The sequence below is a fragment of the Cryptotermes secundus genome, unplaced genomic scaffold, assembly GCF_002891405.2.
Source record: "Cryptotermes secundus unplaced genomic scaffold, Csec_1.0 scaffold104, whole genome shotgun sequence".
Taxonomy (NCBI): Eukaryota; Metazoa; Arthropoda; class Insecta; order Blattodea; family Kalotermitidae; genus Cryptotermes; species Cryptotermes secundus.
In genome coordinates, this window is record NW_019722423.1 from 390,723 (window position 1) to 416,548 (window position 25,826).

General features: G+C 39.5%; 1 protein-coding gene across 1 annotated transcript; it reads right to left on the bottom strand.

The window, feature by feature from the left end:
• Positions 1-1,239: 1,239 nt before the first annotated feature.
• Positions 1,240-18,877, bottom strand: LOC111861280 (nucleolar protein 58). The gene is made up of 6 exons (XM_023845716.2): positions 18,308-18,877; positions 15,869-15,974; positions 13,205-13,353; positions 7,106-7,262; positions 6,587-6,757; positions 1,240-1,514 (listed from the first exon to the last, which is right to left on the bottom strand). Exons 1-6 carry the CDS (start codon positions 18,536-18,538, stop codon positions 1,450-1,452), a joined length of 879 nt encoding a protein of 292 aa, XP_023701484.1. The 5' UTR covers positions 18,539-18,877; the 3' UTR covers positions 1,240-1,449.
• Between the last annotated feature and the right edge of the window lie 6,949 nt (positions 18,878-25,826).

The window sequence follows — 25,826 nt, forward strand, 5'->3', positions numbered from 1 at the left end:
TGGAAGGTCTGGAGGTTAGTCAGTTCTGTACAGGAGTCTGTGAAGAGAGGACTTGAGCTGGAGGCAAATGAATAACCATTATTGGAGCAATTACCAGTAAACATCTAGTAACAGACTGAGAACACTAGACTGTGTGCTCTAGTGAACTGTAAAGTGTGGAGATTAGCGATGGAACTACAGTTATTTGTAGTTATGACCTATAAGTGGTAAATAAATGCACTGACCAATCGAAAACCTGTCTATAGCCACACACATACTACTAGATTTAACCCAGTCACAGCCATAAACTCCTACATGAGGTACTGTGAAACTGGTCTGTTTCACCATGTCCACATGAACATGTGTTCACTCATCCTGATGCCTGATCAGGTTACAGGTGGAAACTGGTCTGTTTCACCATGTCCACATGAACATGTGTTCACTCATCCTGATGCCTGATCAGGTTACAAGTGGGTCACTGCCAGGAAAACAGCATGTTATAACTCATTGCCAAGCAGCAGTCAACACACCAATGGACTGGCAAAATAGCAATCATGTCACTTATGTTTCTGTGTGGTCTGTGTGGACCCTATATAACGAGGACCTGTTGTAGCTTAGATTAGTTTGCAGTACAGTTGAGAGCACAAGGATGGGAATGGAGTCCATCCTCGGTGAATTGTGAAGATCAGTTGAGTACAGATTAGGACAGAGGAGTACAGAGTAATTTAAGACAAAATAGCATGAAGATTTCATAGGGATTTGAACTACTAGTTTCTCTGTTGAGATCTGTTGCCAGGAGGCAACTAGTGAATACAGAGAATCCTAGTGCGTGTGCAACAACCAATTATAATTAAGAGCGACTGTAATCGAAGTGACAATAAATCCAATAATCCAAACTAGAACCTGTTATTTTTGTCACATGAACCCCCATTAACATGACAATACACATATATTGACATCTGGTTGAGAAATTAATAACCAGTACCATCATGCAATGTAATTAGAGATCTGCTTCATTTTGTAAAAAATCTGCTGGTGACACTACAGTCCATTCGCGGAGACGAGAGAGTCCTCGTAAACAATTGCACGTGGTATCTCCTTCGCTGTTTGAATGAAATCATGCAGCGATCACGTGATGCACGTACAATTGCAGGGACGTCCAAAGTTCACTCTTCAGTCTGAATGCAGGTTAACGTGCGTCCGAATGCAGTGAGTACACTGAAGTAACTGCGCGCTTTGTCCACTCCTTGCTGTCAGCTGTGGCGACGTGGGGCTTGCTTTGTTTACGCTAACTGTCTCGTCTCCGCGAATGGACCATAGGAAAATATTTCATGTTGCAGACAGATTAAACTGCAACTGCACAGGTAATATACGCATGAGTATTAACATTACAGCCCTCTCTCACTAAAGTTATACAGCAGTGGCTACTTGTCTTCACGCAACTCCTCCTCCTTGGAATATGCCTCACTTCTATCTGACAAGTCTGCCCTTTCCTGATGCCTTCAGCTTCTGCTGGTAGATTATGTGTGCATTTGCTGCAACAGAAGAGCAATGTAAGAACAATTACTCATACATTACTTTGCCACAAGGAGCACGACGGCTATCCGGAAAATAAACTCCAGTGATCTGTTAACAAAACAAGCATTGAGAAAAATGTTATTACATACAAAAAAAATGTATATTTAAGCTATATCTCAACGTAGTCACTGATGGAATTGAGGCACTTACTGTGTGGGGGAATAAGTTTTTGTATGCCCGTGTCGAAGAAGTCTGCCACCAGTGAGCTCAGCCATGGTTCAACACCTTCCTTCAACTCCTCATTATTGTTGAAGCACTGTGATCCTAACCAATTCTTCAGGCAGGTAAACAGGTGGCAGTCACTTGGAGTGAAATCGGGGCTGCAAGGAGGGTGGTCAAACAACTCCCAGTTGAAATGCTCCAGCAGTAGTCAAGTGCAAGCAGCTGTATGCAGATGCACATTGTCATGGCGGAGCATTACACTGGATGTCAGCATTCAATGTATGCAGTTTTTTCAGTGTTTCATACTACAAAATGTGGCTGAGCTCACAGGAACCAGACTTCCTTGACACAGATATACAATATTATTCCCTGATACTAGTGCCTCAATTCCAGTGGTGACTACGTTGAGAAGTAGCTTAAGTACGTATGTATTTTTTTGTATATAATAAAATTCTTTTATCACTGCTTGTTTTGTTAACAACTCACTGGAGGTTACTTCTTGCATGGATCTCGTATATGCTGATTCACTCAAGAGGCCTTGAATTAATAATTATATATAATGCAATAATTTGCCAATGTTAATAAACTTTGCAACAATGTGTACTTTGTAAAACTGACCCAGTGCCTGCCTGCCTGGTACCACTTCCTGAATAAAAACATTACCTGCAATCCCTCCTCCCATGCTGGCTATGACATTCACGATCATTGGGTATCATGTCAGTCTGTCTCTCCACATGGAAGGAAACCAATTTCAGTATCTTATGTACCCCAATTTGAACAAAGATGGGAAAATGAATCGAAGGTTTTTATTTAGGTTAAAAAAGAAAAGTTAAAAATTGTCCCTCTGCCTTATTTAAGCATCACACCACGAAGACATATGCAGGAGAATTTTCGAGACAAGAAGATCCTCTGTAAGATTTGAGGTTTTCACAGCGGTGACTATGAAGAAAGCAGTCTTCTGGGATTTCGCACCGTGTATATGTGGTGTTAACCGACGTTTTGGAGGAACGTATCGCCTCCATCTTCAGGGTAGAAGGAAAAATATATGAAATTAGCAAGCAAAGAGACCGTGAGAACTGGTCTCTTCGCCTTCGGATTTCTTATATTTTTCCTTCTATCCTGAAGATGGAGGCGATACGTTCCTCCAAAACATCGGTTAACACCACATATACACGGTGCGAAATCCCAGAAGACTGCTTTCTTCAACAAGATCCTCATTCTCTGTTTTACCAGGGTGTGGGTAGAAGTTATGTGTATAACCATTCCTACTGTAAGACAGCACAAGCATTTTCAGTACAAATTTCACTACTTTCATAGTGCTGTATGTTTTTGTGAGATACCCTCTTCTTGAATGTTACTAGCTTTCATCAGCAGCTACAGCATCAATGGGTCAGTAGTGGAGGATGCATTTTGACTTCCTTTTCAGTTGACTTTGTCCCATGCTGGTTCCAAAGCAGGAGCTGGATCTCATTCCCTGTGAATACATCTTAAAAGAATGGCATTTTTCTGACTCATGCTTGAGACAAGCAGCCATGAACACTAAGCACCAAATGCAGCCTGTGTTTATAACACTATGCAGGGCCTTGTTGCCAGCCAGTGATTCTAGCTCTCTTAGTCAGGGACATGTTCTGAACTCTCTGCTTTTATTCAGTACTGTTTCCAACAATTCCACATAAAAGAAGGGATTCAAATATTTAACAGACTGAGCTGTCTAACCAAATCTGACAGTACATGTGCTTCAAATATAGTTATTATGAAATCAGAAAAGTTCTGCTTCATCTAGGGTCATGTAAGTTACTTCCTTAATGCAGCTGGCCAAGTCTTGCTGTTACTTGTACCACTATTGCTCTGCCATTGGTGTCAATATGTGAGCTGTCACTAAAATTAAAGTCTAACATATTTTAACTCATACGCCATGATGGGTAAATATAGGCAGTAAACTTAGAATATGATTTATATGAGTATCAATTCACACACTCAAAGCACAACTCCTACACCTAAAACTTAATACTCTGTCATCTGTTTGCCTCTGTGGCACCACAGACTTCCTCTGAGCATCATATCTGGGTACTTCAAATCAATTCCTAAGGTAGGGACTGTGGTAATCAAGGAGGATGAGATGAACAGGACATGTAGCATGAATAGGTGAGAAGAGGAATGAATATAGGATATTGGTGGGAAGCTAGAAGGAAAGAGACCGTTAGGAAGACCAAGATGTAGGCGGGTAGACAATACTGAAATGGATCTTAGAGAGACAGGATGGGATGGTACAAATTGGATTGATCTCGCTCAGGATAGGGACCAGTGGAGGGCTCTTGTGAACATTCTAATGAATCTTCCAGTTCCATAAAATGCTGGGAAGTTCTTGAGTAGCTGCACGATTGGCGGCTTCTCAAGAAGGACACAACTCCGTGAGTGAGTGAGTGCGTGCGTGGTAAATTGAAACTTTCTACAGATTTTGAATACATGCAGTTTGTATGTGTAGGGTGAGGGGTAGCTTGAGATACGTTTCTGCTTCGGACGAGTTATGTCTGCTACTAGGATACAGACATTAATGTCTCCCCCTCAAAATAGTCAGTTACACTGATGCTATGAGAGATAATCAGAAAGGTACTTTTATGAGCATTAAATTGCCTGCATAAGTTTTGTTTGGAGGTCCTCCGTCATACACTGTACAGTCCAAATCTGGTCCCAGGTGACCACCACCTGCTTGGGCAACTGAAAAAATATCAGAAATTGAGGCACCAGAAATAACAAGGACATAACTCCAGGCAAGGATGCACAATTCTTCCAAGATGGTATCATAAACTGGTGTACTGGCAGGGTAAATGTCTTGATATTCAGGACGATCATATGTAAAAGTGACTTGAGTGTATGTCACAGCCCTCAGTGTGCAATATATTGGACTTATGTATGATCTGAGAGAAATGAACCTAGGATAGGTACTTTCCAATCCACCCTTGTACTGCAACTGCGCAAGTGCAAGCAATACTGGGGCAATATATCACTGTATTACTGTGCACTGTATATCAGGGTTTACTGAATTCATTATTTCTGTTGGGTTCTAAAGTTTAATTTAAATCGGTTTCTCACTCTTCCTCCTCTTTACTACCCTCTTCACATACCTTGCTACGGTGAACCATTTTTTTTAACACATAAGCCATGCTTCATAACACATTCTATACACAGTCAACAACAAAAATGTAGCACATCCTGTTATTATTATTTATTTCATCCATAGCTGTAGAGAATTACAATTGGACATGTCAAATACGAGGGTCATACTGAAAGTCATGAGCAACAATTTTTTGTAAAGTAACATGCTTTATTATTGACAAACCAAATACATCACCTCAATCTACAGACCTTTCTTTATTTTTCCACATAATCGCCACTTCTTTGTACACATTTCTCCCAGCGTTCTGGGAGTTTGAAAATTCCCCTTCTGTAAAATTCTGTTCCAGCCATCCGAAGACACTGGACGCACTGCTTTCTGAATTGCCTCCCTTGTCTCAAAAACGTCCCCACAGCTGATCCTTCACAGATCCAGATCACGGCTATAGGAGGGGTGTAGAAGAAGTTCCCACCCCATCTTTGCAATTGCTTCCAACGTGACCTTTGTGGTCTTCGGTCAATAACCGCAGGACCCAATGAGCACAAACTTTCCTACAGCCCAAGCTTTCAATCATCTCCTGTACTGCACTGTGCCCTATTCCAAGTTTTCGGGCTATTGTGCCCACAGTCACATGCCTGTCATCTTAAATGATCTCATCCACTCTTTCCTTGTCGCGTTCAGTTGAGGCTGTTCGAGGACGACGACTCCGAGGCTCATCTTCAATGCTCGTGTTCCCATCTTCGAACACTGCTCGCACCCATGCACACACTTCCATCAGCAGCTGAATTCAGAAAGCAGTGTGTCTGTGTCTTCGGATGGCTGGAACGGAATTTTACAGAAGGGGAATTTTCAAACTCCCAGAATGCTGGGAGAAATGGGTACAAAGAACTGGCGAATATGTGGGAAAATAAAGAAAGGTCTGTAGATTGAGGTGGTGTATTTGGTTTGTCAATAATAATGCATGTTACTTTACAAAATTGTTGCTCACAACTTTCAGTACGACCTACGTATCAACCACCTCACATCAAAAATAACATAACATTCACACAGTGATTCATCACTATAATACAGCAGTACATTTCAAAATACATTTTTAACTTAATTTAAGAATAACAAATATTCAAAAAAAAAAGACATAAGAATATTTTAAATATATAGACAGATTTATTAACAAGCAATTTACGTCAACAATTAATAATAAATACTCCAACAAAGGCATAAAAATATACAGACACTTCATATGAACAAAATATGCTCAGCAGATTAGCCCAAACCATTAGCACTATTGCTGTACCTTGTGTTGGGTTTCCCTATGTCCATCTTCACCCTTGTTTCCTCCTCTCAGCAGAAATACAAATATAACCTTCCTACACAATCTCCAATGCAGCCATGGATGCAATGTATGGAACATGAGCTTTCGCCAAGAAGACATGCTGACAACACTTTATACAAATTTAAAACCCTGTTACATTCTGGAAGCCGGTCATAGTAGCCACATGGTCTAAGGCACGAACTGTCTTTGCTCACTCAGACACTAGGATCGTGGGTTCAAATTCCACTCAGGGCATGCATGTTTGGTGTGTGTATGCATTTATTGTTTTGGTAGAGACCTTGTGACAAGCTGATCACTTGTCCAAGGAGTCCTACTATTTGTGAAAAATTATTACAGAACTGAATAAGAGGCCTGGGCCCTGAATGGGCTGGAAGAGCCATTGAAAATTATATATATACTGGAAAGCTATCCATGCCCACCTTGCCCTCTTCTGATGCGGTCACCAAACAGCATCTTCTGTCTGAACTCAGCAGCCCTTTCTGCCATAGACTTCGGAGCCCTCATCAAGTTGTCAAGTGGCATCACACCAAATTCTGTTGCTCCACAAGTGCTAAGTGGGATATAGTCAACATCACTCTGATACCTGAAATCTGAAGGTGCAAATGAAAGATGCCAATTTTGAACACAATATTTCATGGCACAATTCATATATGGGGGGGGAGGGGAAACCATGTTTCATGGTCAGTGATACAAAATAACTGCAAAATTAGGCAAAGCTATCCCTGTAACAGGCCATGGAGGCCCTTAGGGTTGTGAGATGTCGAGGTTCCCACACTTTCTAGACAATCAGCTCACAGATGGCAGAGGTTGTCAGCTTTATGCACCAGAGTGGGGTCACATGCCAGCAGACAGCAACCTTAACCCTTCACTGTCGGCAGGCATTTAAATTAAAATACCTATCACCTTTCCTATTACATTTAACTGTTATATTTACATACCTTGTCTTTTAACTTCTACACTTCCAGATTTATTGTGTTTCTTATGTGACCTCTCTTTAGACACTGCCTCACTGTCCATGTTCTGCAGTTTCACTGGAATCTGATCGGGTAAATATTCTAAAACATCATCCGGAAGTTTCTTCAGGTTTCCAAATTCCTGAATATGAAAATAAAGCTATTATGTGATGTGCACTCTAAGAGCATGTACCTGCTGTGCTTTATGATAATTCCATGACCCTAAAAGAGGGTGCCCAACCATTATGTAGATCCCGCCACTTCTATCTGTGAGTCAACTTAATACATATGCCTACACACACAGTACACCCCACTAGTTTCTGTGACTGCTCATGGACTGCAAGTTATGGTTTCCTCAGCATCTTCTAGGCTAGTGCCCATTGGTAAGAAGAGTCATGAATGTTGAATTGGAAAGGATCTGGCTTAATCAAGGTACTATTCTTGCATTTGCAAGGAGGGATTAGGAAAACTAAAAAAAAAATCCTGTCAGGACAGTAGGTGTCCAGACAAGATTTTAACTGAGCACCCCAAAAATACAGGTCTACAGCATCACTATTACATCAGCCATTAGTTACGGAAACTCAGATGTCTGTTCAAAACAAAAATGTACAGAACATGAAATGCAACTCACTGTTTGCTGAATGAACAATTTCATTACATATTAATCCGTCACAAAAGGTATCTCCTGTTATTAAACAAGAAATACACCACAAAATTACAAATTGAGAAATTTCATGCAAAGAATTACATATTTACAAAGCAGAAATTTACAATATTACTTTGTGATGGGAACACAAGCCTCCTTATGTCCACCACTGGAATGCCAATGATGGAAGCTGTAACACTACCAGACAGCGACAGTTGCATCGTCACTAGAAGTAGCCAGACTTTATTTTCAAGAAATGCCTGGTATTCATAAAATGGTAGGACATTCAAACATACTGGATTGCACCAGACTGAAGAGACATTGTGTCCACACATGGATGGTGCAAACGTAACACGAATACAAAATTTACTGAAGGGTACAATTTTCTGCAGTGTTAAACTATGCAGTGCAGTAGGCATCCAATGACACTTCAGAGAAAGACCAGAAAATCATGCTCTTCATACTCATCACTGCAACAATCCCTATTCTAACATGATCATATTGTTGGTACATTACTTACCTTATGAATTATTCATGCTTTATTATTTTTATTTAAACATAATAAGCTTATAATTTTCTGAACTGCAATTTGCAGTATTAATACTACAACACGTACACGGATCATCATAATGAGCTTATTCCAAATATGTAATGCTGCTATGACCTCTCTTCACTTAAATTCTTACAGATAGGTCAGCAATACAGTGAACCCTTGACAATCCTGTTAACAGTTAATTCAGATCAAAATATGAAAAATGCTGTTCACAGTTGAGTACATACTTTAAAAGACACATGGCATTTAGGAAGCCGGATAAGTCACTTGTCTGTTCAGACAAAAGTTGACAGTTACATCAAACCTGCATTATTACGTTCAAAAACAAGTACAACTTCTGAGTCTTCTATCGACGAATAAATGAACTGTCTTTTTATAGTTTTTAAATAAAGGCTCTACAGTGATTTCTTTATCTGTTTATTTTCAACAGCACTACTTATATCACTAAATTTTCTAAGTCTCTTTTTTGTCTTTTAGGGCTACCTTCTGATTCACTAATCCGGATAACCTCTCCCCCCAATTACTCTGGATTAGCAAGAGTTTACTGCACACTGATTTATGTTCCATCCAAAGAAGACTCTCAGTTCTATATAAACTTCTGGTTCTTGACAAACGTTAAATAAAGAATGAAATCTATTACTGAAGAAAGCAGTCTTCTCTGGGATGTAGCACCATGTAGATGTGGTGTTAACCGACGTTTCGGAGGAATGTATCGCCTCCATCTTCAGGGTAGAAGGAAAAATAAGAAATCCACAAGTGAAGAGACAGTGAGAACAGGTGCAGGCAGACTAATGTCGGGAATAAACTAAGCTATATAAGAGCAGAGAAGGAAGGGACAAGTCTACATGGGAAATCAGTGGAGAGGGAGAGGGGAAGGGTCTGGGACAAGAGCAAGGTTAGAGCAGGTATAGGATATTGTGTCGGGGGGAGAAATGCAAGGTTAATGGGAGGGCATTAACCCTTAAGCTGGGGGGTTGCTATGCGAGTTGGGGTCATGGAATGTGTGGCCCCCCCCTGGGACATGATGCCAGATCCACAAGGCCACACATGCAACAACACAAGAGCTGTTGGAAGTAGTATTTTCTGGGCGGTCTTTCTTGAGGCTTTATGAGGACCTGCTGCCATTACAAAAAAGCCCTGAGATGGCAATTAGAAGAATAGGAGTTGGTATGAGATGGTCATCAGCCTGCAAGGATGTGAACCTGGGAACAGAGGAATGTCCACAGTTGGAAGTGGTTACCAAGCAGAGGAGAGCAGAGAGGACTGTGACTGAGAACACCAGTCTTGTGATAGTGGTCTGTAAAGTGTAGTCACAAGCTGTGTGTTCAATAAATCCGATTACCAATCCAAATCCTGTCTACAGTCACACTTATCATGGTATGATATTCATATACACTGGCCTTAGAGCATGGGTGGCAAACTATGCCCTCTGGAGCAGCCGCACCCACCACCAGCTTTTGTTCTGGTCACTGGAAGAAGTACAAGACATTTACCTATAATATTTACTTATTTGCTTACCTTAAAATAAGAAAGTTTCTAGGCTATACTGTGATGTTAAATGGGTAACTTGACATGAACTATATTGTGACGTGTTGCGCAATGGAGGAAACCCCTCACACCGCCAGCAGTGACATAACACTTTTGGAGCGTTGCCGTTACTACAGTAATAAGCCAGTCAACACCCCTCCTCTCCCCGCGGTGAGATAACATGGGATGCCGCTGTTGCTACACAGCAGTAAACAACTCCCGACAGCGTTGCTAGCAACATGGCGCCAGACAGCAGTGGTCCCTATTACATGGCTGTTTTCTGCGTTGTCCAGAACGGGGCTAAATAAGGAGCAGGGAAGACTATTCACCGACAGTTCTCAAGTTCTCGAGTTACGAGTCAGCCAGGCAGTCAACCAGCATTTGCAGTGTAGTATTTGTGATACTGCCGATGGCAGTAATTGTGGATCTGTAAATTGTGTGATTATAAGAGTGAATGGGAAATAAAATTCGCTATATCAATTACAGCGTGAAATTATTTGTCGCGTTATACACAAACACGTGACAATATATTAAAGGCTGAACACAAATGGTGTATAGTAGAGGCAGATTTATAACATTCATGCAACTGCATCTGTGAATACATACCTCACTGCATGTGCTGGCACCTAACTTCACACTGGTACACTCCATGAACAGATGAATTCCAGCTGGTAGTCAAGAATTAACACAGAAAAGGACACACCATTACAGTGGTGTCTTAAGGTGTGAGCTCATAGCCATTACTAGTTGTTTCAATGGTTTCATTCAGAAAAGTTGTTCACAATCAGTCTGCCATGAAGTTGTAGTGTGGTTACACTTTATGTGGATCTGAATCATGTGAATTTAAAATAGTGAGATATAAAAAAATATTAATGAAGTGCCACTCTTTAAGCACATTTGAAATAATGCAAATCGCCCCCCCCACACACACAAAAACTGTCAGGAATCACTTGGGTTTTAAAACCTGTTTTGAATTATGTGAGGTCTTCTGGAATGCATCCCGTGCATAAAATGCGACCGCATTGTAATAGAGATATTGGATGGGGGGACTTAAAAGATTGCTATCAGTATCATGACTACATATGATCAGATGGTAAAATGAATGAAGGATGAATTGGAAAGCATTTGAAGGCCTAATCAAGATGCTCTCTCAGCTTCTGCTTGGAAGGTGATGAAAATCATGATAAACCTATGTCAGGATAGCCAGGTTCCTGGCCAGGATTCATATGATGCACCTCCCAATTATGAGTCTACAGCATTACCAGTATGCCATGTCACAATTTCAATGAATATCAATAGTTTGATCTGTCTTAAATTCTACTCTGCTTCAAAACATGGTATATATTATCACGTGTGTGACTACAGAAGGGGTTTCGATTGGTTAATGGATTTATTGACACTTATACATGCAACTTGAAACTACAATTACAGCACCAGCTAATTTCCTCAATTCACAAATCATCCCAGCACCTACTAAACCTTTTCTAGTCTGCTGTGTCTTCATCAGCTGTTGCCAGTCAACAGCTTCTAACAGTGGAGATTCTTCAGCTTCACGCCCTCAGGTTCATTCTTCACAGCCTCCTGTGTAGACCTAACTAACAACTGACTTGGTCCCTTGTTTATAATTCCATGGCACAGACCATGCAGAAACACCCCTTTTCCAACAGTAACTCTATTGTAGTTTGCGTATTCGTTGCTGTGGGAACGTGTTTACTGAGCCACTGTTTACAGAGTCACTGCTTAGCAACGAGTGTATACATCATGGTACTGTGGCAGTTTCCCGTCATATTCTAAACAGGTGAGTCAAAGAGTTGGTGTCAAATTTTGAAAACAGATAAACAAGCTGCAGCAGGAAGAAGCAACTCAATCACGTCTTTTTGTTGATACAGTCAACTCTCGATTATCCGGGTTAATGGTGGGGATGGAAATCACGATTAATCGAAAACCCGGTTAAGACAAATTTTATTAAAAGTAGTACTGTAATACTGTACCTTCATAATACTGTAGGCCTACCTGTATTTAAATTTATTCAACCTCATTTTTATGTCATCTCATGGCCTATTTAATACTTCTTTTACATTACACTGAAATATGAATTAGTTATTTCAATCACAGTCTTCAACAACATCCAACATTTTTTACGAATATTCACACTTAACACTTAAAAAAAAAATAATATTGTCGTTTACTTTTTCGCGGCATTTTCCTTTTTCTGTTGAATACTTAACACAACATGCTTCCTTTTACACCCTGACATTTTGCTAACGCACTTGAAGATCGATACAAAGATACTAACTGGGGCGATGTATCTGTCCTTGAAACTTTCCACAAATCCTTGCATTCTTTCACCCCTGCCCTAGAACATCGTGTTAGCATAATGGGACCAAAGAATGCAGAGCTCGGTTCACACTAGTGCGAAAATAGTGTTACAACTTGCCATGTGAAATAAAAGTGAATGAATATTAAACAACATATAAGCCTCAAAAAAGCCTCAGTAGCCCCGGTTAATCCGCCCCTGGATAATCGAGAGTTGACTGTATATGAAATATGTATGCGCAATAAATAATTTTTCAACAGTGAATTTAAAAAACAGTGCACAGCGGACATGGCTGAAGCAGATTACTCATAAAATAAAAAAAAATAGTTCCAAAATAAAAGTTTATGCAGAACAACTATAAGTCACATGGAAGAAAGGAATAATAAATAATACAGTTCAGAGATTCATGTACGTCTCTATACTGCTGGCTGACAACAGGGGACAAGCAACTCAGCTCAGTTACTGATACTCGTACAAGTTGTCAATAAGTGCAATGTCATTAGTAAAAGCATGATAGGCACAACTGGTGACAACCTGTATGAAATGCATACATAAGATATTGTACAACAAGTCAATCAGTGTGACCACAGAGAGATCACCCAAATCTGACTGGCAAAAGCTAAGTGATTTTTGTAAGGATGCAAGATGGTATACGAGGTGTGTTCAGGAAATAACGGGAATTTTAAAATTTCGCGGGTTTGGAGAGTCCAATTGTCAAATTTTTTTTTTATTATGTTGGTATACATGCCCCTGAAGTACAATAAAATTTTCAGCTGTATTCATTGCTTACTTTGTCTGTGGCAGCCGCTAAGGTTAGACGTGTTTTTATGAGCTTGGCGATTTTCGTTTGTTAAAAGAAATGGATCAAAGAATTTGTATCAAATTTTGCGTAAAAAATGANGGGAACATGTCCTACATCAAGAAATATTGGCTAACAAGGAGCTCTGAAACATGTAAATTTCATATCTTTATACCAGAGATCTATGCTATGCTATGAGCATCTATATTACTGATCAGTCACAATGCTGTGAGCTAACTCACCTGTGCTATGTCTTTCTGCTCACGTTTCCTTTTCTTCTCCTTTCTTTCATGTGGTTCTGCTTCATCACTTGAGTGAAACCTTCTCACCTGAGAACGTGGCAGGTCACCTAGAATCTCCTTTTCTGGTTTCACACCTTTCTTTCTATTACCTGAGAAAAGTATTAATCCATGACACCTTTTTATGTTCCCATTCTTTTCCATTCCTTGTGTTTTTGGTTGCTTGGAGACCACATAACATTTAATAAACAGAGCAATCTATGTGGAGTGATCGAAGCTGGGATACTACACTCAGTATAGCAATTGGCTATGGGTGGGATGGCCGAGGAGTCGGAGTTTGAGCCCCAGTAGGGGCAACATTTTTCTCCTCTCCATGCTGTCCAGACTGGTTCCGGGGCCCACCCAGCCTCCTGCCCAATGTGTACTGGGGACTCTTTCCTGAGGGGTTAAGCAGTCAGGGCGTGAAGCTACCACTCACCCTGAACTAGTACCAAGGTCAAGAATATGAGAATCTATAAATCACTCCCGCATACATCTTCACTGTGTAATGCATAGTCAGTTAAGCACAGGGACGACTTTACCTTTTAACTCACGCGGTGTAATCAAATAATTTCTGTATTGCATTTCTTTGCCTTAATAAATGCATTTACCCTCTATTCCATGACATCCTCTTCGAAGGATTCTTGTGACTCAATGCAGTGAGTTCAGTGACTGTAGCGCTGTTGGAAGTGTTTGTAAGAGTCCTGTGTTTTGAACTTCACAATTGTAACATGTGACAGTTCTTGATTATGATGATGTCATCAAATCATTCCCCTTCATGATCAACTTGGAGTTCTGCCACCTGCGATGACCTATGAAAGGAACTGGGGGTCTCCTGTGAAGTTTTTGAGACACATCAAGACAAGACATGAATTTTGCAGCAATCTTTCACATGTTCAGACCTGGTGTCTAAGCCTTCTGGCATGGCACAAACTTGCAAGTTGCAGACAGCAATGTATCTGTTTTCTTGAATACATTTCTTGGGTCATATCACATTTTCAACTGTTCTGTTTGTGGACGGGGGTCCTGAGAGCTCACCATCATTAATTAACCAATGTCACTCCACTACTGAAATTGGAAGGCCAATAAAATGTTTGAGTTCTGCTCATTGTTTCTTTGCTGAAAGCAAGTCTTAATATCCCATAGGTGCTGTAGCAACTTCACCTAATTTGAAGCAGAACCTGATTCCCACATGCCATCTCTGAAATGTGCTATTTTCTGATAAAACACAATTTCCAGAAGGTACAACACACAGCCTCATTTCATAAGGTGTAGCTTCAGAGTGACATTAAGTTGCAACTTTGAAGTGAATGACAAATGACTCAGAAAATTCAACTCTAAATCTGCCAGTGGAATTTTATCCAAACTCCAGAAACATCACAATGTGACCAGTCCAGAAACTAATTGATCACACCAACTATGTCAATTGCTGTTACATCACGGGGCAGTCACATGATTTAATGCATTAAGAAATCTAATGATATCAAGTTTTACACACTAATGGGGCATATCTCTTCTTTAGAAGCTAACAGACATTCAGGCTAGTGATAAAACTCACTGATTTTTAAGGAATTACAGATTCATTGTCATGTTTTCAAGGGCATGTGACTATCCATAGCCAGATGTATCCACTCACACTCACACCATATTTCCAAGTTTTACAGACATATAAATAACAGCTTTGAAAATTTTAATCTATAAGTTATTAAATATAAGAAAAGTAGATAAAAGATTCAGAACTGAATGGAAGTACACCCAAAATTGAATGTAATCTTATGTAGAAGAGTACTATTTTCTGGGATATAACATCATGTTGTCCGTTAAAAGTCAAGAAAACATTGCCTCTATCTTCAGCGCTGAAGAATAAGTCAAGCTAAAAAAGGGTGAAAGCAGGTGGCAAAGCAGATCTTATCCTCCAAAATGTCCATTAACTTTCAACAAACTATTCGGCCTTATACTTCAGGAAACAGAACTCTTCATAACCACCGCTATGAGAACCTCAGATCCTACACAGTGCTATATCCCAGGAGATAGAACGCTTCATAATCACCGCTGTGAGAACCTCAGATCCTACACAGCGCTCTATCCCAGGACACAGAACTCTTCATAACCACCGCTGTGAGAACCTCCTATCCTACACAGTGCTATATCCCAGGAGACAGAACTCTTCATAACCACCACTGTGGGAACCTCAGATCCTACACAGCGCTCTATCCCAGGAGACAGAACGCTTCATAACCACCTACCTACATAGTGCTATATCCCAGGAGACAGAACTCTTCATAACCACTGATGTGAGAACCTCCTATCCTACATAGTGCTACATCCCAGGAGACAGAACTCTTCATAACCACCGCTGTGAGAACCTCCTATCCTACACAGTGCTATATCCCAGGAGGCAGAACTCTTCATAACCACTGCTGTGAGAACCTCCTATCCTACATGATCTTAAGTACTTCATTAATAGAATTTTAATATGTCACTGTTGTTCCCAAACTCTGCCACATCTTCTAAAGGTTTATCAGATATGACTTTGTAGTGAAACCTGATGATTTACCATGAACATAAACTTCATTTCTCTGCTTCTGAAATATGAAAACCTCAAATAAGAACCACTGACATACTTACTTCTTTCATTTGCAGGTGAGACATCCACTTCTTCATAACCAGATTCTTCTGAACTGCTACACAAGTTATCTTCCTGACTCGTCCTCTTCTCCTTCAGTCGGATCAACTTAAAATATCAAAGATTTAAAAATACAGAAACATACAAATGAGACGTACAATATAACTACTTCATAAAATAAAAAATGATCCAAGCTGATTTGTACATAATTCCAAATGAGGAACACACACGTTCCTTTGGGATTGCTTTTACAAAGCTGTCAGTACCTACAATCTAGATTACACAGCACTGAATGGCAGGATGACTGGTGACTGATAAGGATCTGAAAGGAAACAGCCATGGCCTGAGGTATTATCTCAATGTTTGCCAGAAGGGACTGAGGAAAACCATGAAAAAACCTCAATCGAGATGGCTAATGTCACGACTGACATTCAAACTGAGCACCTTGCAAATACAAATCTAGACCACCACTGCTACAGCTACCTGCTCAGTAGGAACACCCAAATATCTGCACTAAACAAAGATAAGGTGGGATTGTTTGATTTCATCTGAAAATGACGATGATGATAATAGAGAAAATCAATCAGATGCTATTTTGTATTCTTATAATCTTATTAGTATTGTAACATTTCCCACTAGAGTGGGCATGTCCACAAGTACTATAATTGATAATCTGACTTTCCTAAAATATTAAATAAATTTTCTACACATATAATTTTTGCTGATGATACTAGCATCTTATTTGCACATTCTAATATAAATGATCTTAGCAGGAATATTCTTATAACAACTGAAATCTTAAATGGATGGTTTAGAGCTAATAAATTATTTTTAAACTTTAACAAGACACACTGCATTCAATTTAAAACTAAGAGAGTAATGTCAGATACTTTTACAATAAATCATAATAATAAGTTTACCAACAGTACCCTCAGTACTAAATTCTTAAGAGTTATAATTGATAGTGCCTTAATATGGAAGAATTGCATTAATTTACTTGTAAAAAAATTAAGTAAGGTTTGTTACATAATTAGAAATATCAAATATTATATTTCTATTTCAGCTTTAAAGGTAATCTATTATTCCTTTTTTCACTCCTTAATTAGCTATGGTATCATCTAACAGTACTATTATTTTTCTTCTAAAAAAAAGAAAGGCTATCAGAACAATGTTGGGATATGGCAATAGACTTTTGTGTAGAAACATATTTAAAGAGTTAAATATTTTATCACTTGCATCACAATATATATTTTCGTTGTTAGCATTTGTAATGGTTACAGGATCCAAGCAAGTTAAATGGGGATAATCTGAACAATATAAGACGTGAAACCAGCAGGCATTTCGGGAACAAAAAGATGGAATATCTGAAAGACAAAATTGATGAGCTTGCACTGAACAATAAGAACAAGAACATTAGAGACCTATATAGAGGATTAAATGATTTCATTTTAAATTTCAAAGTTTAACACTTGTTTGTAACTTTTAACGTATAACAATTCTTTCATTCAGAATTTGTGTAGTTGTGTCTATAATATTTCTCTATATTGCATTTCACATGTCTAGCCCTAGTGCGTCATTTGCTAGCACAATCAGAAAGCAACACACATAAACCTTGTGCAGTCACTTTGCTATTTTACATTATGCAAAAAAGATGTTAATAAAAGTTACTAATTTTCTGGAGGTCTTTATTCACACAAAATTCCAGTTATGTGTCTATACGAACTGCTATTCTGGCCTCAGTTTACACAGCCACCCTGCTGATTGCACTCTATATATACCTTTAGCATGATTTATTTAATCCGTCTTGCAGTGCATACACTCATTTATCTCCTTCTCTCTCTTGCACTACATGTTTCGGCATAATAATGCCATCTTCAGGTGCTTACTTATCCACGTCAAACCAGTTCATTGCATGCCATGTTCTCACATTAAAATAACTAAAATATGTATCTATCATATACATTGTCAAACGTTAAAAATATTAAAATTGTTCAGGATACCACATCGCTACGTCGCCCCTCACTACGTCAGTCACGCCCATTCTCCTTTGTTGGAGCACTCCTTCACTATCTTGTGTGTTGTGCTTTTGTTGTGTCGTGCTCCTGCGACNCTTTAGCAGCTTGAACAATACAGTGTTGAAGAATACAATCATTTACTGAATAAAAAACTGGAAAGAATGCAGAAGGAAACAGATGTGGCTAAATGACGCACCATCCTAGCATCTGCCTGGAGGAACTGGGGAAAGACATGAAACACTCGGAATAAATGATATCCTGGCCAGATTCAAAGCAGTCACCTTTCAGGTACATGTCACAAGCACTGTTACTTGAGACAACGACCTTACTTCAGGCTCGTTATTAAGGCTCTACGGATTAATTAACATCCTGACTGCTGAACAGGTAAAGACATAAAAGTTTACATGTGTACCACAGCCATCATACCTTTTCTTCCTTCTGCTGCTTATACTTCTCTAACCTCTGCTTCCGTTTTTCCTTGCTTCTACGTTTTTCTCTCTGTATGCTGTCTACAGCATTCTTCAATGACTCCACTACTAACTGTCGTCCAGTATTGAAAGACATGTTCTCTGGAGCACTATCCGAATCCGAAGAGTCCTTCGGTCTTGCTGACTTTGTGGGATGCTTCACTAATTTCTTCTGCGCCCCTTTTGGCATATTGTAATGAATGTTTCTGCAAACTGTATTTTTAAAGACTATTTTCTTCTACACGGAATTCTGTGAAAGTGGACTCCAAAACAACACAGAGCACACACCACCAAAATGCAACTAACATACAAAAACTGTGTTATATCACTGTTCTTACTTCAACATTATAAACATTGTAATACGAAACCAATGAGATTTCAGTCTAAACAATATATATAGTTCAAAGCTAACAGAAGACAAAATAAAGTTTCATGAAACGTAACTCCTTGGCCACGAGGATGGCGTGTGCCATTTTCCACAAATTTTGTGGGATGCGACGACTACGTCTAGACGTCTAGACCGTTTAGACCGGTTTAGACGGTATAGACTACCTCCATGAAAACTTTAAATCAAATTAAAATATATGCTAATGTTATATAATAAATAAATTCATAAACTGTTATAGATTTGATTAATGATTTCGTGTGTCGTCCATTGAATTACGTAGTAGTAACCATTTTGAGTCTAGTTGGTAGAGAGCGGAGATTCAAGCCAGTGACATATGGGGAAAAAAACGTTTTACGTGAATTAAGTACACATAAGTCACTTCATTCATCACGGCGCGTGTTAGTGCGGGAGAAGACGCTCGCTCATTATGTCCAATCAAAAGTAACTGCCTGTGAGTGCTTCATGTGGTACAAGGCGAAGTTATCCCATTACATAACCGATTGCGTACCGCGCCATGAAAACGTATCGGGAGTGGAAGTATAGTTCCACCAATCTCTACATAGATGGGATGAGTAGTCAGCTTCCCGCCCCGGTATCCAGTGGCCAGGATATAAAGCAGTTGCCGGGGCACAGATTTGGCATCCGCGTTATGGGTCAAATTGAAATTTATCAACATTTGGAGTCCCTCTTATTATCTACCATGTTAGTTGGGACCCTAGTCAGCACGGCATGGCGCGTCCCCAGGTTGCGGATGGAGGAAACGCCACACAGGTATGGCGGGACAGCATAGGTGACTAGCCGGGAGCAGCCGCCCGCGAGAGAGGGGAATGGACATACTGCTGGACATCGTTTCGACGCACCGAACTGCGGCTTTCCGAACACCCTTACTCTTCAATTTCGAAACAGGTTAGTCTAATCCACTATGGCAGAGGAAGAAAATGAGTTCATTTCTGTGGTTTAGGCGGGAAAGTTAATTCCCAAAAGCTAGGGGAACCCCAAGCGTTTACGGAATTTTTTGAGGGGGTTGAAGCTTCAAGAAAGGTAGTGCATCGAACGAAATACTCGCTACTGTTAAACTTAATTGAGTCAAAGATTACAGGTGAGGCAAAAGATAGATTGCTAGCCAGTTAAGAGAGAAATACGTGGGAACAAGTCAGGGCCATTTTGGAAGAAAATTATGCAGTGAAAAGCGCACTAGAATATTATGCAGGTTTGTTATTTACTGCGAAACACGAAAACAATGAAAGTGTGGCTCAATGGGGTTCAAGAATCGACAATATGGGTTTAGATTTGATGTGGGAGGCAAAACTCCGAATAGAGAAAATAAATCCAAATTCAGTTGAGGGAGGCATCATACTTGTTTCAGAATTTATGAAGGGCACATTTGTAGCCGGGCTAAAAGATGACAAAGTACAATGTCAAAGCTAGAGGGGAAGAAGATTCTCTAGCACAGTTAGTAGAAACTGCACTGCAGGAAGAATGTGAGGTTAAATCACAGACTTCTAAGTCAAATGTGCTATGTCGTTAACAGTTTTTGCCAAGAGATTTAGACATAATTTTGGGGCAAGATTGGTTGGAAAATGAGGGTTATGTTTTTCAAAAGAAAACACCACTCATAATACCCCCGTACAATGAACAGGTAATAAAGTGTAGAACACAAGAGAAATGAGTTTGTCTTATTGAACATCAAGTTCTTCAACCAGGTTTAATTTGTGCAGCTAGTCTAGTCAACTATGAAAATTTTGAATTTCCATGTTTGATGGATAATTTAACAGACAAGCCAGTATGTGTGATGACAGATCCGAAACTAGAAAGTTGTAAAAGCGTAACAAAAATGACAGCTAGTAGAACCACAGAAATTATTCACCAATTATGGAGAAATTCAGAAGATTCTTGATCATTGGATGAAGCATAAATATTGATGTAACATTACTCTTTCCATAATAATTCCTGCTGAGGTGAAGGGCTTGTTTACCGAGCTAAATGCTATTGACCCAGCTCTGAAAGTGGTATCGTTTGTTACCACTGCTGGTTTTTCAGACATTTTAAAGAAAACCATGGATTCCACAGTCCATAAGAAGAAAGTGTTATTTATTCACTGTGTGCATGGGAACTTGCCCAGTCTGATCTTGCTTCATTCAGTGTTTTCACTCCACCAGGATCGCCTGTCATCCCATCAATTTTTTTTTTGTAAATTGTAAAATAAAGAGCACAAAAATTAATTAATAATTCTAAGTGCAAGCATTCTCTATTTTACTTAGTTAAAATTACTTTCCACTGTTTCACTTTACATGACAATGTCCAGGAATGCACTAATCGTGATTAAGAAGGGTTACCAGGAATTTTCCTTTTATTGTTTGCATTCTTAAGTAAGCTCTTTAAGTAAATTCTATCAGTGCTGCTTGTAATTCTGTGTATCACTTTATGGAGTATACCCTTTCTAATCATGTTGCTTTATTTGTATACATTTAATTATTAGAAATTAAAAATAAGTAAAAATATGAATTCAAGTTGAAGGAACATATATGATAATATCGAGAATAATATGTTTAATTTACAGACACGTTGTCTAGAATTGTTGTATTATATGTGTATAGAAGTTTTCTGTGCTTGCTCATGAAGTACACCTTTCTAATTTTGTTAAAATGTTGTTGTATGCTTTGCAGAATTGGACTGTGCACATGTTCAGCCAGGTAGACCAAGAATTTGGAGTCAAGTTGACTGAAAGCCTAAAGAAGCATGTGAACTTTCATTGATCTGACTGATGCCATGCCATGTGAGCTGTTACCTCGAACAGCTTAAGAGTAATGGGTTCAAAGCTATTATCATCAGATGTAACCTTAAGGAATAAAAGTTGCTCTTTCCATAGAATGTTTATTTAATTACTGATTGTATAACTAAGTAAAAAAAGTAAAGGAATCCCTGTAACAGGCCTTGGAGGCCCGTAGGGTTGTGAGAAGTTGAGGTTCCCACATTTTCTAGACAGTCGGGTCATAGATGGCGGCAAGGTTGTCAGCCTAATGTGCCAGCTGCCCTTTACCCCCAAGAATCAGGGCCATAGTGCGGCTGGAAGGATTAGGTCAATTTGAAAGAAATCCAATGACCTCATCGGGACTAGAACCCGTGACCTTCCAGCTTGTAGCATAGTGCCCCCTTGATTGCATAACTGCATACTGTTAATTGTCTGATTGATCATTCAACACCCAATGCTTCAAGTGGAACCTTAACCTCAGAATTCAAGTATGGCATGTGTAGTGCAGAAAACGTCATTTTGCTCCCTGACAATCACTGCTACAACCTTCATTTAGCTTCTCAGTTAAGGTCTCAAGGTAGAGCACAACACAGTGCATTTGCTTCTTGCAGACCTCCCTTACAGTAGTGGGGTTCAGGATAATGTTATGTCCTAAATGTGAAGTGAAGTTGGAAATATGTCAACCTTCTTGTGACAGTTCAAGATACGGTAGCATGTAGAGCCATTTCTATGCAATGACGGCAAAATAAACAAATATACCAGAGCTGTTTCTAGGCAATGGCTCAGTACAAAAGTTCCTGTGGAAATAGATATGCATGCGATAATATAGGTACTGTTGGAAACAGTGTTTTCTATGCGGTCCTATGTGGAGGCTTTGTCAAATATCTCCACTGTAGTTCTGTGAGTGTAAGAGGCGTCAAAAAGGAAGCCCAGTGCCTGGGAATATAACCAGGCATTCTTGTTGCCGGGCCATATAATTATGGGGGCCTGTCCCAGGTTGGGGCAGTCTCGAATCAGAGCCAGAAAAATATAGTCATGAGATCCACAGGAATCTGACCTGAAAATAACTGCACTGGTGAGGACCAGCAGCAATTGTAAAGACAGGCCCATCCTCTTGTCAGAGAGGATGATACATAAGGATTATAACCACAATGTTCAGTTGAAAAATAAAATTATTGTGTCATGAGTCTCAAGGGGGTTGTTGCCAAGACAATTTGATTGGCGGTAAACCACCAATCATAAAGAAACACTGACTCTGAACAGTAGTTCAGCAGGAGTGAGTGGGTGAGAGTGAGCACCAGCAGTGTCACTCCCCCGTAGAGGGGGAAGTGACCAGTAGTAGTTGGACCCCTCCTCTCTAAGAGTAGGGGGCCCCATTTCAAAACACACAGAAGTCTGGAGAGAAAAAGAATTATAGTCATGGGTCCTGACGGGGTCCAAGACCAAGAACGACTGCGCTGGCTAGGGCTAGCAGTAAGTCAATAGTTCAGTTGGGAGTCACTATTCTGAGAGGACTTGAGCGTAGAAGCGGGTAGCCACTGTTAGAAGCCGTTACCATGAAACCTCTAATAAAGACACTGCAGTCTGGAAGAGCCTTAGAGTGTGCTAGAGCGATTATTAGCCTGTGTAAATCAGCAATAATGTTATAGTTATGACCTGTAAGTGGTCAATCTGTAGTCACGTACTATATGACAATACATTTTCTGTGGCATCCTTTGTTCTGCTGTGGCTGTCTGTTATTATTATAAAACATCATCCAGTAAATTCTTTTACTGGTTACCCTCCAGAATGATTAATTTGCTTAAGTTTCCAACTATTTAGATGGTAAGATTTCTTGAAAACTATAAATGGCTGATGTAATGATTTACACCTCTATTTGATTATTATGATGCCCCCCCCCACCAACCCGAGATGTTTTAGACACAGCACATCACTTTTCTGCTAGGGGCTGCTATTAATAGAAACCAAGAGAGAGACATAAAAATGGAAGTAAGAAAGATATGGAGAGAATGAAGGAAATAGATAGACAAAAAGAAAAAGAAGCAAAGAAAAATAATTCTCATGGAAAAATGTTTGAAACAGAATATGAGTTAGCATATAATATACATCTAAAAGGGAAAGAAAGGTAAATCTATTCCTGTAACAGGCTGTGGAGGTCCATAGGTTTTGAGATGTCGAGGCTCACATATTTTCTAAACAGTTGGCTCTCAGATGATGGTGAGGTTGTCAGCCTTACATGCTGCCCACTCTTTACTCCCAGGAACACACCTGGTACTCATTTGTGTGAGAGGCTGAGTCGACTCCTTGGCTGTAATGTGGCTGGAAGGATTAAACCAGTTTATAAATGAATAATAGATAGTAAATTATAAGAAAATATATACTCAAAGCTAAATTTTATGTCATCTGTTTTCACATGTTCTGAAATGGGGGATGAAATTTTTAAAATGTTTTAAGAAGGATGCTAATGTGCTAAAGTTTTGGAACCTCTGCAGTAAAATATTAACTCCATGGGGCATTGACCTTCTTTACTAGTTGAAAGATGTTCAGTATGCTCATAAAGTCTGGCCCTTGGTGCTATCAAATTATTAAGAAATTTATTATAGTTTTTTTAGTTTGATGGTTCTTGAGCAGTAAGTTCCTCTGAACCTCATACACATGCACAGTGTTGCATCACAGTAACATCACTAGTAAGAGTATTATTTGGTATTTGAAATTAAAATGTAAAAATTTGATAGCCAAACTTCAGTTCATGGCAGGGGCCAGATGTCAAGTTCTAGACTCTGTGGCAATACTCCTTTGGTTTGGCAGTATTGAATAATTATTATGAAGGTGAATATTGTGCCAAACATATTCCCTTATTCATGTTATACCACAGAAGTCACTTTTGCCTAACCTTGGACCCTTTAGTGGACCATCACCAGGGAGCTTACTTTCTCGTATATGTAAATTATATGAGAAAATGTGACAATAAAACAGCTGGATTTCGAGATTTTGATTTTTGTGCATGTTTTGAGCCTACCAAATATGAAGAAATGATTTCTGGAATGTCACTTGTATGTGTGTAGTTTCTATGCAATTGTACATAACTAGGACCTGAAGAGTTAGAATGTAGTTACCTAAAATTGTAAGCCTATTTAATCAGTTGTCTATATTTATTGATTGGGCTTTAAGTAAGTGAGTATGTTGTGGTGGTTGGAATTCTTATGTGGGGTTTGGACTAGGAAATCTGAGCGCAAGGCAATTTCTGTCATCACACATCAAGTTGAGAGCAGTCCAGCTGGTCAGAGTAGATCCTGCGGCTGATAGCTTCCAGATGTGGAAATACATTATACAGAATGATATGACTTTCATTGGTTGAAACCAATAGGCGTGCCTACATTCGAGGTATGGGTGAGGAACTATGTTTGAATCCAGCCAACTGGTAATGAGGAACCGGTGTTAATGTCAGACACCACAGCTGGGATGTGATGCCTCATTGGTGCGAGTGATCTCGGTGGCTTCTTGTTTCAACTTCACCGATCAAGAGACATTTCTTTTTCTAGTTCAGAAATTTGTTATAATTAATTAATACCCCTGTAGTGGCTACACTGTCACGAGGTAGAAATCAAGCACATCATTACCTGTCATCGATTCTGCAAATTAAGTAATTCGTTGTATAAACTTGGGAAATAAAATAAATTTACCATCAAAGTGGGTCCATGACCAGTATGTTTTCCCATTAATGCAGCCGTCAAACCTTTGCCAGCTGATTTTTAGACTGTTAGTGTACTGTCTATAATGCAACAATTACTTCATATAAAGGACAATAAAAATATTGTAATGTGGTTGGAGTAGATACTTCCTTTGTAATGCAATAACAGTGAGCTGTTGTGTAGGAATTCCAGAATCAACGAAGCAGCATTTCCCCTTTGATAGACAACAGAAGGTTCACTGCGTAGCAACGGCCGCGGATATATAAAAAGGTAATGCATTCACCGAGACAGTCTTTGGATAGCTGCCACTGAAGACACTATTGGGATAGCCGTCGCCGAAGACAGTTGAGATTCAGCCGCAGCCAAGGACAGTATAAGCACTGGGGTATTGGGCCAAAAGCCAAGTGATACTACAAGTGGTAATAATTGTATGGTGTATAAGTGAAGTCCAATAAAGATTCGCTAAATCCGAGATCCACGTGAAGTTATTTGTCGCGTGAAATACCCAACACGTGACAATATTTTTATACCATAAAAGTGTTTGTTAAATAGCTTAAAATATCATTAAAATTATACATTCATTCCTTGTTGCAACATGTTTCGGCCACACATGAACCATCATCAGGCCTTTTTTTTATGTTTTGTT